The sequence below is a fragment of the Fomitopsis serialis genome, assembly GCF_022376445.1.
Source record: "Fomitopsis serialis strain Sig1Antser10 chromosome Unknown B0H18scaffold_2, whole genome shotgun sequence".
In the NCBI taxonomy this organism is placed as follows: Eukaryota; Fungi; Basidiomycota; class Agaricomycetes; order Polyporales; family Fomitopsidaceae; genus Fomitopsis; species Fomitopsis serialis.
Window position 1 is genome coordinate 613,201 of NW_025954962.1, and position 14,582 is coordinate 627,782.

Below are 14,582 nucleotides of genomic sequence, written 5' to 3' on the forward strand. Positions count from 1 at the left end.
GATCTACATCCACGGGCAGCTTCCGTATCTCCAGCAAGCACAACTTTCTCTGAAAATGGCTGCTATCAAGAAACGCGCCCTGGAGGATGCGTCCGTGAATCCCAAAAGCAAAAAGACGAAGACCGATAACATGGCACCAAAGGGAAAGGGCAAGACTGACACCTCTGCAACTACATCGTCAAGAATCAACGCTGAGGAGGTTGATTTCCCCCGAGGAGGTGGAACGAGCTTCACGCCATTAGAGGTCAAGGCAATTCGTGCTGAAGCAGCCCAGGAAGCGAAGGACGAGCTATTCGATGTGCGTATATATGGTCGCCCTGCATCCTCGCGTCGCGTTCTCGCTGTACACTTTCTCAATGTTTGTGCTGCTAGGACAAAGCAGAGAAGCGTAAGAAACGGAAGTCAGCCGTGCCGACCTCGGGAAAGAAAGCAGCCAAAGGGGAGAAAGGAGACACGGTCCGTGTCGAGCATCTCAACTACAAGGTGCGTTTTGTACATCGGAATGTCAATGTAAATCCAAAGCTAACCCGCCAGCCTGGTAGCGAGTCGCTGTAGGGATGAAGGTCCTTGGACAAATCGTGTCTATTCAACCCCTTGCTCTCATCATTTCTCTACCCAATCAACTATTCGCACATGTGCCGGTAACGGAGATATCGTCTCAACTTACTGCCATGCTGGAAGCTATGGATGAAGACGATGCATTGTCTTCGTCCGACGATGATGAGGAAGCCAAAGGAATATCGAAACCTCGGGTTCCCGATTTGTTCCAAGTCTTCCGCGTTGGGCAGTACGTGCGCGCTGTCGTTTCGGCTGTCCATTCGCCAGGTACCACGGATCCTACTGGACTTTCTCGGGCTCGAGATGAGATACAGAAAGCAAGTCGTAGGGTCGAGCTGAGTCTCGTACCGAGCAAAGTGAACGAAGGTGTATCGAAAACTGACCTCCGCGCCGGCTTCGTACGTACAACTCGCTTCTCGAAACTTATGTACTCTTCGACTCATGGTTGCCTCGGTATATTCCTAGACTCTGACTGCAGCCATCAAGAGCAAGGAAGATCATGGTTATATTCTTGACCTTGGTGTCTCCGACGGTTCTGGGTTCCTGTCTTTCAAAGACGCCTCAAAGGGTCCCTTTGATGAGCCTGAGGATCTCCACATTGGTCGTCTGCTGGACGTCACGGTCACGAAGATGTCGGGAAATGGCAGGACCTGCAACGTCACAGCCAATCCAGCGACATATAACACGGTGTTTGTACGTGGTACAGTGCTTTGAAAATCAGCCCCCTAACGTAGATTGTGAACACAGTTGACGGAAGTGACGAGCAAGACCTCCGTCCTTCCCGGTACCCTGGTGCAGGCACTAGTAACTGCGGTAGTCCCTGACGGTCTCAATCTGCAAGTCCTAGGGTATTTCGGAGGAACAGTCGATCAGTTTCACCTTGCGCCAGGCGACCCTGAACAACACTACAAAGTTGGCCAAAAGGTTAAGGCACGGGTCCTGTATGACATCAGTGGTTCAAGTCCGCCTCGATTCGCTCTGTCCTTAGCAAAACACCTTGTTCAGCTAGCCCCGAAGATGGTCGCAAGCTCCGGTCTCCCGGATTCATACCCTATAGGAACGACTTTGGACGCTGTGAAGGTGATCCGGGCGGAGACCGAGCGCGGTCTCGTTGTGGAGGTATCAGACGGCGTCAATGGCTACGTCCACGTGAGCACATAAGTTCATTTCGTGTGTAATTGGCATTCATGTCCTGCAATGCGTTCATTCACAGATATCCCAAGTATCGGACGACCACGTCCCATCGCTATCGTCCTCTTCAGGTCATTGGAAGATCGGAACTGTGCACAAGGCTCGCGTCACCGGCTACTTCGCCTTGGATGGTTGCCTGCAGCTATCGTTCCGACAATCGGTCCTCCAGCAGAAGTTCCTGCAGGTCGGCGAGGTACAAGTCGGCGAGCTCATCAAAGGGACGGTCAAGAAATTGACGGAGTCGGCGTTGTTCGTGTCCATCTCGGGTACAGTGGACGGTGTCATTTGGCCGAACCACTATGCGGATATCACGTTGAAGCACCCGCAGAAGCGCTTCAAGCCAGGCGGAAGCATCAAGTGCCGAGTACGTCAACTCAAACAGCATCAACGTCGTTTATGATTTACTCACCAGTGTGGACAGGTATTGGTGGTTGACCCGGAACGCAGTCGAATTGTGTTGACAGCCAAGAAGACGCTCCTCGACTCCCCTTTGCCGATTGTGTCGAGAATTGAGGATGCGAAGGAAGGGCTCATCACTCATGCAGTCGTCTTCAAAGTCTCGGACAAGAGCGTCCAGGTTGAGTTCTACAACAATCTGAAGGCCGTCGTTCCGGCGCGTGAAGCAAGGTTCGTCTTGCTTCAGGCCTTCCGGGTGTCTTTCAAGCTCATTCTTCGACAGCGAGACTGCCGTCAGGTCCTTGTCTGAAGCGTTCGCCGTCGGAAAGCCGGTGAAGGTGAAACTACTTTCTGTCGACCACGAGACTTCTCGCATCTTCGCCAGCATACGGCAAGCGGCTTCGAACTTCAAGGCTACAATTACGGATATCAGTGGCGTCGAGATCGGGGACTCCGTGGAGGGCGTCATTGCCGAGATCCAGAAGGACAAAGTTGCTGTAACCTTGCAGCCTACTCAAGTCCGGGCGCTGCTCTCACTCAACAACCTGGCCAACAAGCGAGGGGTTTCCGCTGCACAGCTCAGGACATCATTGAAGGTCGAAGAGAAGCTGCAGGATCTCGTCGTCGTGTCCCGGAACCCCGAGAAAGGGATTGTGCTAGTTGCCACCAAGCCCAAGGAGAAAGAAGTCTTGACGCAGAAGAGTTCGCTGAGCTTAGATACGATCCAGGTCGGTCAACTCGTCGGTGGCCGGGTGCTTCGTCACGGGCGACAAGGTGCTCTCGTGAAGTTGACGAACACTATCTCGGGCACACTTCACCCCACTGATGTCTCCGATGACTTTGGTTCAGGGAACCCCTTCCCTCCCGTCGATTCTATCCTGAAGGCAGTCGTGCTTGCTGTTGACAAGGAGAAGAGACAGCTTACGTTATCTACTCGGCCCTCGCGCATGCATTCTGACGAGGACAAGGCCGTGCTCGACAAGGAGGTCAAAGATCTGGGTGATCTCAAGGTTGGGGACTCTGTCCGGGGCTTCGTCAAGAATGTCGCGGAGCACGGCCTTTTCGTCATGCTTGGTCGGAACGTCGACGCTCGCGTTCAAATCAAAGAGCTCTTTGACCAAGTAAGAGACAATACATCGTGCACGGCGAGGCGGCTGACAGTATGTTGTAGTACGTCAAGGATTGGAAGAGTCATTTCTCTGCGAATCAGCTGGTCAAAGGGCGTATCCTAAGGTTGGACTCACGATTTAGTACTTCGACGTGCGGCTGATAGGCTTGACAGCATCGACCGCGAGAAGAGACAAGTAGAGATGTCATTCCGTTCTGGCGATTCAAGAGAGACATGCGTTCTGGCGTCACTCTCGCCGACCTGACTGAGGGCCAGAAACTTGACGGCCGAGTAAAGAAAGTCGAAGACTATGGTATTTTCATCGAGATCGAAGGCTCCAAAGTCAGCGGGTTGTGTCACAAGTCTGAGGTAAGTGACTTGGCATGACATTGTATCCGCCCGCTCATTCATCGCGCCTAGCTCTCCGATAACAAAGACGCAGATGTTACGTTGGCTTTGAGGAGTTTCCGTGAAGGCGACCATGTTAAGGCCGTCATCCTCTCCATTGATCTCGACAAACGTCGCATATCATTTGGTCTCAAGCCTTCCTATTTCGCCGATGATGACTTCGAGATGAGCAAGGGCGAGGACAGTGACGAAGAGGAGGGCGCAGATGAAACGCTTGGTGTTGTGGAGGACGCTGGAATGGACGAGTCGGACGCACAAGAAGTAGATCACCAAGCATCAGATGAAGACAGCTCGGACAATGAGTCGCAAGTCGATTTTGACGAGGGCGCGTTGGAAGTCAATATGAACATCAACTCCGACGAACAGCAACGTGGCTCTCAGGCGAAGCCAAGCACTTCAAGTTCTATGTCGTTGTCCCTCGATCTGAAACACGGCTTCCAGTGGTCAGCGAACCAGGATCATGATGCTGATGTTGGCATGTCTTCATCGGACGAAGAAGAGGAGGATAGTCAAGAGCGGAAGAAGAAGAAGCGAAAGCGAAAGGAGATCGAGCAAGACTTGACGGCGGACATGCAAACAAGAACTCCAGAATCCAATGCCGACTTCGAGCGTGTCCTTCTCGGATCACCAAATTCGTCCTATCTGTGGATCCAGTACATGTCTTTCCAGCTGCAGATATCCGAAGTCGACAAGGCCAGGGAGATCGCCAAACGTGCACTACGAACTATCAACTTCCGCGAGGAGCAAGAGAAGCTCAACGTGTGGATTGCTCTTCTAAATCTCGAAAACATCTACGGGACCGACGAATCTCTCGAAGTAACGTTCAAAGATGCTGCGCGGCACAATGACTCGAAGACAATACATCTTCGATTAGCTATCATCTTCGACCAGAGCGGGAAACCTGAGGCACGTACTTACTCACAACCGCGTGGACTACGTTCACTCATGTGCACTACAGAAAGCAGAGGAGCAGTACAAGCGAACATGCAAGAAGTTCAGTCAAAGTTCGAAGGTCTGGACTCTCTTTGGGGAGCACTACCTGAAACGGGGCAAGCTTGAGGATGCCCGAAAGTTATTACCGCGTAGTCTGCAGAGCCTGGAGAAACGGAAACGTGCGTGCGTCTATAGCTGTGATCCATACACCCAGTAACTCTTTCTGCAGACCTGAAGACAATCTCGAAGTTTGCTCAGCTGGAGTACAAGTTCGGCGATCCAGAACGGGGCAAGACCGTATTCGAGGGCATCGTCGACTCTCATCCAAAGCGATGGGACTTGTGGTCTATCTACATTGATATGGAGGCCGGCCAGGGCGAGATAATGACTGTTAGGTGCGCCATTGCTGCACCAGGCTTACCTGTGCTTTTCACTGACGGACGCAAAGAAATATCTTCGATCGCGTACTCACGCTTAAGATGACCAGTCACAAGGCAAAGTACGTCTTCGTCACTCACATCCTAGACAGGAAAACTTATCCCACAACGCAGGACATTTTTCAAGAAATGGCTTGAATTAGAGCGTCGACTTGGGGACGAGGAAGGTGCTAGTGCTGTCAAAGCGAAAGCTATTGAATGGACCCAGCGCGCTGCGGGATCGTCATGAGCGAATTAGTACAGCATTCATATTCGAAGAGCTAGTCTAATATTTTACCGAGGAATATACCACGAGACAGCAGTGGACAGAGTAGCCTAGAGTGAGATGTGCGAAAACAAAATCGAGCGGTAATGAGTGGCTTGGGGTATATGCGAATAAATACCAAATGAGTGTCATGAACGAGATCTCGTACGCTCATGTCCCGTCGAATTCGAATCGTAGTCCATGAGAGGTCGCCTATTACTCATCGAGCTAGCCAACTGTCGTTGCCAGTCATCCAGCTGGGTGGACAAGTGCTCAAACGCCATAGCGTTTTCTGAACTAGACGTGCTCACCGGTCGATCTGAGACACCAGAGATCGGTCGTCCATGACCAAACGCAGGCTGATCTACCTCCAAGAGGAGACCTATTTTATGCTGGAGCTGTTCATTCTCCCGCTTGAGGGTTGTGTTGTCGTGGCTGAGCTGCTCGAGCAACGTTTCATCATGACCACCACGAGCGATGACCAGGGAGTTTTGTAGCCGCTCAACGTCTTGCTCGAGCTCCTCTATGCGGGAGAGGCGCTCGTCAGACTCGCGCTGAGACACAATGACGTTGTCTCGCATGTGCTCGAGGTCACGCTCGAGAGTATCGATACGTTCGCGTAGCTCCCGGTTATCGCTGTTAAGACGTTGGACTTGGCGATGGGCGTCTGAAAGCTGGCTCCGTAGGAGTTCGTGGCCATCGTCTGATGAAGGCGTGCCACGGCCGTTAACACCGCGAATACGAGAGGAGGTCGATGAAGCCGGCTCGGTACTTGATCCACGATCGAGCTCCGATTGTATACTTTGATTGAGAGCCTTCTGTTTGGTTAGCTCGTCCTTCATTTTACGCATCATTTTTTCCGTCCCCCTAAGACAGTTAGAGTTAGATCGGGTTTATTAAGTAGACACTCATAGATATGCTCACTTCACGTAATGAACCGCCAACTGATAGTCCTCCTCGAGCTGCTGCAAACGAGCCTTGTAGCTCGCTTCACTCTCCTCGAGTCTACGTTCGGCCTCCAGAGCGCGTGCCTCAGTGCCGCTGTCCACGCCGTTCTGATGCACAGGACTGCGAGATGCACGCAGCCGGTCCAACTCCGCTGAAAGCGCATCCAGCTGAGTTTCCGCTTCCTCTTTCTGCCGCAAGGCAGATTGCAGATCGCGCTCTGTGATCTCTTGCAGGCGCACCGTCTCGCCCAGCTTGTTCTCCAGATTTGCGAGTCGCGCCGGCGACACACCTCCTGAAGGGGAGGGCAGATCTTCGCCTTCGGCCACGATGCCATGGTCAGCCAGATATTTGCGGAGCGTTTCGTGTCGCATGGTCGCAGCGGAAGCCTCCTTGACATGTGTAAGGAGTTCGGTATCCTTTGCAAGGAGGTCTTTGCGTAGTCGGCCACCCTCGGCCAGCGCATTTGACAACTGCATCCTGAGACCGGCGATCTGAGAACGTAAGGACAACGTCTCGGAGTCAGATTCCTGCGCCTTACGGCGCTCGCGGTTGAGCTCCGACTGTGTCTCATCCGCACGCCGCGTTGCGTCCTTCAGCATGTCGCGCAGAGATGCGATCTCGCGCTGCAGTGCCTCGACCTTCTCCGCGTGACCCCGAGTAAGACGATCCTCATCACTCTTCAGGTCACGGTGAGAGTCAAGCAGCTCGCCCAAGCTTCCGGTAGTAACAGCACGAAGCGCGTCTGACTCCTCGCGAGATTTGGCCCACGAGTTCTCGAGCTCCAAGATGCGAACGCGAGCATTCTCGACTTCGGTCGTACGCGCCTCCAACTCGCCGCGAAGGTCCGCAAGATCTGCCTCGAGCTGACCCGCCTGCTCGCGTGCATGAACGTGCTGGCGGTCGACTTCGGAGGCCCGGGCAGATGCAGCCTCCATGGCCGCTCGCGCCTGCTCAAGGGCTCGGATATGCTGTTCATGCGAAAACAAGAGCTCCTTGAGCTGGGTCTCGGCCCTTAGGTGGTCGGCCTCGCGTTGCTCGATGATGGAGCTCTGCGCAAGGAGACGATCTTCATGTTCCCTCAGCATAGATTCAGTGTTCGCGTGCTTCTCCTGCAAGGTCCTGAATGCTTCCGAATGACGATCGTGCGACTGGGACAACAGATCAGCCCGTTTGAGCGCATCGTCGGCGCGTGCCTCTGCCTGCTCCGCGATCGAAGTCTGGAGAGCAAGAGAGTTGGCGAGATCTTTGTTCTCCGTTCCCGCTCGGCCTGCTCAGCGAGAGCTACTGAAAGCTGCCGTTCAAGCTCAGCGGCACGATCTCGCTCCACACGCGCGATGTCCGATCCAGAACCGCTCTCCAAAGCAGCAACCTTCGCGCGGTAGAAAGCGGCTTCCTGCAGAGCACTAACCCGCATAGTCTCGGCGTCTTGAACGCGCGCAGACGCTGCGTGAGCCTGCTCGATGAGGCTTGCCTGATCACCAACGTCAGCACCCACAAAACGTCATGATCGACTGGATTCGTCCTCACCTGCAACTTGGCATGCAGCTGCTTAAAGCTGACGATCATCTCCGCGACCTTCTGGCCGTCGATGTCGTCCTCGTCCGCACTCGCAAGCACGTCACCTTCCGACTGGTCGTACATGAAGCCCGAGCGCGCCGCCTTGGACAGGGCCGCGCGCATCCACGCCTCCCGCCTTTTGATCGCTTCCATCTCTGCCTCCTTCTGCTTGAGGTCCCGGATGAGATCGGCCGTCACGTTGCCCGTCGAAGGCTTGCCATACGGCGACCCGTTCGGAACAGGCGAGCCAGACTTGGCCGCGTAGAACGCGTCCGTAGGCGCCCTGCTCCTGTCCACGCTCGGGGATGGACTTCGCCCTGTGATGCCATTCCTGCTCATCATCGCAGTTGCCATGCTGATGGGTTCCTGACCATCGCCAGGTCCAACAGGAGATGTTCCACGACTGGCAACAGTATAAAGCGGTGGACTCTTCGCACGGCCTTGGACTTGATCTGGCGTCCGAGCACGCTCTCGCACGTCGGTACTAGACTGCTCAGGGCTGCTGTCGCCGCCGTCCATATCGTCATTGCCCCGCCTCATCTTGCCCTGGGCAACGCTTGACAACGCCTGTTGTGTCACGCCGTTGGGGGTCCTTGATCTCGTGTTCGATGGAGACAGCGCCCTGCGGACCTCCTCAACATCGGACATCTGTTGCTCAGGGGAGATTGGTCGGCTTCCGTTGACAGTCGAACCGATAGCCGCCTGCGGGCCTGTGAGCGATATCTTCCGAGCTGGTGCTCCACCAGTAGCAGCCGCAGCGGCGTTAGCCTTGTCCGAATTGGGATACTTGATATGCTCTGGACACAAGGCAGTCAATATTGACGCCTCAGCAAGCCATCTTGGAGACCCACTCGTATCTAGGACATGGACGAGGGTCGGGTCTTCTGGCTTAGCTGGGTTCCCGAGCGACTCGCCGCCTAAGCCTCCGAGCACGAATACGCGAGAGCCCATTGATGCCATGGCATGCCCAGAGCGAGGAGTCGGTGCAGGTCCCATCTTCTGGAACATATACCATCGTTGGTCTATGCCGATGTCAATCACTGAACACGAATGTGTATTCGGAAGGCACTCACTAGAGATCTTGAACGCGCCCAAGTCACCGAGATCTTTCCCATCGACGCCTCTACCACCGAACACATATATGACATCGTCAACTAGAGCAGCAGCGTGGCCCTCCCTTGGAGATGGGATGAAGCCTATGCACGTCAGCTCCGACCACATATGAGTGATGGTGTCGAAGACCCATGTATCGTTGTAATGATATTGGCAATCAGTACCGCCGAAGCTAAAGAGGGTATTGGGTCAGAGCAGTGACACCTGACCAATCAGAAGCAGACCGACAGGAAAATCTTGTTCTCGAGGGTCACGCAGACGTGTCCCGTTCGCTGTGCGGGGCGTGGAGAACCCTCTGCGGGCTCAACAAGTTCCCACATGGCCTTGGTTCGGACTACAAAGAGTTGAGCTTCGACTGGGCTCAAGCTGGGTGTGACTTACGGGAATTGAGATCGAACGCCCAGAGGTCGTTCAAGAATTCACCATCCACTTGGCCACCGAACATGTAGAACTTGGATCCGACCATAGTGACAGCATGACCATACCGGCCAACGGGACCAGGGCCATACGTCGCTACCCGTGTCCATTCTCGCGACACTACACATCGCGCGCAACGTAAGTGCTGGACCGATGTGATGACGATGGCCGAATACGTACCAAGGTTCAGCAGATACAACCCATCATCCTGCTTATCCCCAGGCTTCGCCTTCCCACTTGTCTTCGTGTCACCGCCCCAAACAATGAGAACACTCCCAACAAGCGCGCTTGCGTGTCCGACGCGGGGGCTTGGCACTTCTCCCGCTGTCTGCAGGAGCGTCGCTGACAAGTCCCTGGTCGACAGCAGATACAGGTCGTTCCTGACGGTCTCTCTGACAAGGCCGCCAAACAAGAACAGTTCGCCTGTCGCGGTGGCCGTAGCAGGCAGTGCGTGGCCGTACCGAGGGAAGGGTGATGGTGATGGGTTCGTTGGGGGAGCGACGCCCGGCTTCGGGATGGTGACTGGAGGTGGGAGCAATAGCCGACGTTGCGACCATGGATAAGCAGGTCGCTGCTGCTGCTGCTGCTGTTGCTGGGCCGGTTGCTGCTGGCCAGATGGGCCTTGAACGGGGGGCTGTGGTGCGGTCTGCTGGACGCCCAAAGGACTACCATTGACAGAGTCAACGTTCACACTACCGTTCCGGCCCTGGCGCTCGCGCTGGACTTGCGGAGGCACGCCATTCATGGCGACGTTCGGGCTGCCTCGTCCATTGAGGGCGCTACGTGATTGCGTTAGAAAAGGGTTGGGTTTCCGAGACGTCGACATGGGATACGATGCGGAAGGGTGCAAGGACGTAAAATGATATGAAACCCGAAGCGCGGATATAGCCCTGCCACGAAACGCGGAGACGACACTCACCTCTCGTAGCTGGTCTCCTTCGCGAGCTGTTTCGCCGGGCCTTGGGGGTTCGGCGGCTGCTGGAGCTGGGCGAGGGCTGCGCTGGGGCTCTGGACGACAGAGACGGTTGCGACCTGGGGTGGGGGATTGTGCTTCTTCCGTGAGAAGAAGGACATTCTTCTGGATCTGGAGCCTAACAGGAACTGTATGGCTGCAGAGGGCGCGCGGTGCGCACGGCGAAGAGAGGGCGGTGGTGGAGGGAGAAAGGGGAGGACGGGGGCCGATGAGGATGATGCTCAGCAGGCCCGCCTGTATGAGCGGTGGACGGTGCACGAAGTACCTGGCCTTCGCGACGCGCGCTTGTTGGCAACCGCCTCGCGCTGATTCCGTTTGCGCCTGTTTGCGCGCCGTCCCGCCGGCGTCTACGCCCAGCGGCACCGACGACTCGTCCCGCCAGTCTGCTCTCGGGCCTGCAGATGCACTTTAGCCTTTTCATCTCATCTATTCGTCTGGCGAAGGTCACATCGTGCTGCACCCTGGCCGTATTGGACGCAGATCTCGATCGTTAAGGCATCCCCGCCGCAGTGCGGCAGCTCTGGCACCGTAAACCGGTTAACATATTGGGAGTAGTCCGCCAGCGGCTGCGCGTTCTCGAGATCGCCGAGCGTGTGCATCAATCTACTTACGTGACTGGAATTCGACGAGGGAGAACGGGTCACTCCAGCCCTCTTCAAGATAAATTGGCTACTAAAATCGAACTCGTATGACACTACCCAGCTCAATGGGAGGACAGCCATTGAGCTTGAGGACTGTGCGATGGACTCTCCAGAAAGCTTCGGCGTTCGCTGTGCGGTGGCCTCGGATCTCGTACATGGGAAAGGAACTTCTTGTGTGGAGGTACCAGTACTGACCCTATTACCTTACGCACGGCCACCCTGTATATCTGGCACGCCTTGGGTCCGAGACGGACACGCGCTGTCCAGGAGGCTCAACAGCGCTCTTTCTGTCCCCGAGATGAATACCTTCTCCCATGAGCAGGTGGAAAGAACCCTCACAACAGAATACATGGAGGGGCATTGGCGATCCGCCTCAACTATGCGCCCAGAATACGCATTGAGGTCTACTCGTTCCAAGTGATAACGTCGGTCGTTTCTCCCGAGTCGTGGTCGCGTTTCCGGTGCGCCATAAGGCGGTCACGGTTAGGAAACAGTCTGTTGCACTTATCGAGTGCGCAGATGTATATAGGTGTGCTACAAGACAGGTCAGAGGGTTAGACTCCGCACAGGCAACCCGGCTTACTCGTTTGAGTTAGTTACTCGAGCGAGGCCAGTCTCCAGCTGCTGCGGTGTCGTCATGACTAATACCACTACCTCAGACACCGGCACAATATAAAGCTTGACAGCATACCATCCTGAAGAGCAGGAGAAGAAGGCAGCACAGAAGGCAAGGTCGGTTGCTGGCTCATACTGGGAGACGACCAGACGAGGAACTCGAAAGCAGGCGACGCGCGAGTAATCGCGTGACGTCACAGGCGTGACCCTGCGTCAGTGCTCGTCCGCACCCGCTGGCAGCGAAGGCGAGCCCGACGGCCTTATGGACGGCCATGCACACCACAACGACGGCCAGCAGCGTCCCGCAACCCACTCACCTCCCGCCTCCACTCCCTCTTCTCGTCCCAGCAGCCCCGCAAAGACTCCCAACAAGACACTGACATGAGGCCGCCGCGCGCAACATGCGCCCCCGGCCCAGCGGGTGCCCGAGCAGGCTCGGGATCTCGCAGGCACTCGCGACCCCAGAGTTTGACCCTCTCACTCGCAGGGTCGTCGTATATGCAGACACAGAGCTCAGAGAGACCTCATCCTGTCCTCCGCTGGATGTCAGGCAAGCACTCCTCGTCCAAGTCCCTCTCATCCTCCCCAGCGCCCTCCCCGACGCATTCGTCTCCCATCGATACCCCCACCTCCTCCGTCGCGAGCACGCCCTCCTCCGCTGCCTCTGCGCTTGCAGATGCTTTCAGTGACAACCCTCTACTGGCATCCGCTCACCACTCGGCATTCAACGAGTCCTCCTCATCCCTGGTCTCCTTACCTACGCGTCCCGAGGCTGCTCGTCTCCCTCCACATTTCCAAGCGACCCGACCACCACGCTATCTCTCCGAACTGACTAGGAGCACGCTCCCCAGTGCCTCTCTATCCCCGCCCCTCCACCCGTACGACGACGCGGCATTCCAAAATCCGGTACGGTACACAGACCCGTTCGCACCAGACCAGCACGACTCGGACATGGAACGGAATCTAGACATCCTCTACAGTCCTACCCCAATGCCGTTAGCGATACCACACTCGCCTGCTCCCGCGCACTTAGGACGGCAACGCTCCGGTACCATGTCGACGTCGTCTACGCGATCCTCGCTGGACACACTCCGGTCGATCCACGAACGGGGCGGAGTATACATACGGCCTCGCCACCACAGCTCAAGATCAGCCTGCTACCTGATTCCTTGAAGAACTGGTTTGGCGGAGAGGAGAGCGTGGACAGCAAGGCTATGCATAACATGCTCAGTGAAGAGGACCAGCAGAGCAGCAGACAAGCTGAGAGGGAGCACATAAAGAAGAAATGTAGGTTGGGCGCTGTGAATTTCTCCGCGGAATGCTCACGTAGCTATTAACAGATTATGGTCCGAAGAACCTGTCGTGTTCTGTCACGGTCTCCTTGGCTTCGACACTGTCACTGTCGGGCCCTCCATTGCGTCCCTACAAGTCACCCACTGGCGAGGCATCAAGGAGGCGTTCGAGGCCAACGGCGTCGAGGTTTTGATGACCCGCGTGCCTGCGACCAGCACACCCATCGACCGCGCGAAGGTGCTCTGCGAGAAGGTCAGCGAGGCGTATCCTGGACGGAGCGTCCACCTCATCGGTGAGTATAGACTCCCCTCGTCCCGCTAGAGTGCTTATGCAGACTGTAGGACTCGCGACATAGGACACAGCATGGCACGTATATATCCTCTTCTGTCGTGTACGTTTGTCTAATCTCATGTGTAGGGAGGGCTCGACTGTAGATACCTAACAACCCATCTAACCGACCGACCCTTCAAAGTTCTCAGCATCACGACCATCTCATCACCTCATCGGGCTCCTCATTCGCAGACCACTTCCTGTCGACTATGGCCGGGAACGGATGCCTTCCGTTCTTTCACTCCTTGACCTTCTCCGAATGGCGGAGGTGATGGAAAGGCATTCGAGTTCTTGACGGTGGAGAACATGGCAAGTTCAACAAGGATACTCCGGACGTACCCGGGGTGAAGTACTTCAGCTGGGGCGCGACGTATGACCCGGGACTGATTGATACGTGGAAGTGAGTGGGCTCTGTTTGAGTCCGCGTTGTACGTGCTAAGCCATGATCGTAGATGGCCACACTCCGTGGTGATGGAAAAAGAAGGCCCCAATGATGGGCTAGTCTCACTCAAGTCAGCTAGATGGGTGCGCTTTCTTCCGCTCGTTCTGTCTTTCTTTCATCATTGAGATGTGACGCGCAGGGAACGTACCTCGGCACGCTGGAAGGCGTGAACCATCTCGATCTGATCGGCTGGGTAAACACTGCGCGATACAAGTGGGCAGAGATCATGGGGCGCGAGGTCAAGTTCAAGCCTGTCACGTTCTACCTGGGCATAGCCGATCACCTGGCGAGGGTGGTGGAGGGACAAGGACAGGAGGGCGCCGGCACGAGCGGGGAGACGCGGACAGAGGGGAGAGAAGCGACGAAGGCCGGGCTCCTTCGGAAGAGAGAAGGGGAGAGACGAGCGAAGAACGGGAGGAGCGTGAGGAGATCCAGAAGGAGGGCGAGCGCGCGGAGATGGCGGATAGTCTAGGGAAAGGCGACGCGCTCGTCCGCGAAGGCAGCGAGCCTGTGGAGAGGGGCGCGGAGGGGCATAGTGAAGGACGGTGACGAAGGTACCGTACATGCATTTGTTCTTGGATAGGGACTTCACGGCACATATACAGTCTTGCTAGCAGCTCACGATGCATACGACACGATTATGATACGTCCGTATAATGCACATAATATTTGGCGCATAGAGCCTGTGGCGGAGGCGATCAGATGAGGCGATCGGGTGATCAGGCATGGAGGGGCAAGAACGGAGGTGGCCCGGCACTGAATGGAGTCGTCATCGATGTCCCCGGTCATGCTCACCCCGTTCCGTCCGGAACCCGTCTCGCTTTCTCAGCTCTGGCGCTGCACTCTCCGCCACCATCCTCTCGCCTCCCTATCCGCGAACACCCTGCGTGCCCGATTGACGTTCCAGTTCAAATACGGTATGAGCGCCCTCGAGAAGCTCTCCAGCAACAAGGCCTTGGTGGCGAGCTCACCAATACA

The 14,582-nt window shown here is 55.9% G+C and overlaps 3 protein-coding genes across 3 annotated transcripts; 2 read left to right on the forward strand and 1 right to left on the reverse strand.

The window, feature by feature from the left end:
* Positions 1 to 55: 55 nt before the first annotated feature.
* Positions 56 to 5,260, forward strand: B0H18DRAFT_1081484 (U3 snoRNP-associated protein Rrp5; the record flags this gene model as incomplete). Its single annotated transcript, XM_048031402.1, has 16 exons — positions 56 to 298; positions 373 to 483; positions 543 to 956; positions 1,024 to 1,251; positions 1,306 to 1,707; positions 1,772 to 2,113; positions 2,171 to 2,376; positions 2,429 to 3,266; positions 3,317 to 3,378; positions 3,428 to 3,449; positions 3,482 to 3,622; positions 3,674 to 4,567; positions 4,620 to 4,773; positions 4,824 to 4,989; positions 5,043 to 5,093; positions 5,146 to 5,260. The coding sequence occupies 16 exons, from the start codon at positions 56 to 58 to the stop codon at positions 5,258 to 5,260; spliced, it is 4,389 nt and encodes a 1,462-aa protein (XP_047900325.1).
* Positions 5,261 to 5,424: 164 nt separating this feature from the next.
* Positions 5,425 to 10,882, reverse strand: B0H18DRAFT_1113097 (uncharacterized protein; the record flags this gene model as incomplete). The annotated part of the gene is made up of 12 exons (XM_048032899.1): positions 5,425 to 6,142; positions 6,200 to 7,440; positions 7,509 to 7,694; positions 7,751 to 8,577; positions 8,632 to 8,802; positions 8,854 to 9,065; positions 9,122 to 9,227; positions 9,275 to 9,430; positions 9,491 to 10,089; positions 10,230 to 10,388; positions 10,444 to 10,678; positions 10,732 to 10,882. 12 exons carry the CDS (start codon positions 10,880 to 10,882, stop codon positions 5,425 to 5,427), a joined length of 4,761 nt encoding a protein of 1,586 aa, XP_047900326.1.
* Positions 10,883 to 11,836: 954 nt separating this feature from the next.
* B0H18DRAFT_969715 (uncharacterized protein) lies at positions 11,837 to 14,578 on the forward strand (the record flags this gene model as incomplete). Its single annotated transcript, XM_048043625.1, has 8 exons — positions 11,837 to 12,633; positions 12,657 to 12,830; positions 12,880 to 13,124; positions 13,254 to 13,303; positions 13,477 to 13,562; positions 13,615 to 13,687; positions 13,744 to 13,899; positions 13,959 to 14,578. Coding segments are annotated over 8 exons (1,776 nt in total), but the record flags the coding sequence as incomplete, so codon positions are not given.
* Positions 14,579 to 14,582: the final 4 nt, after the last annotated feature.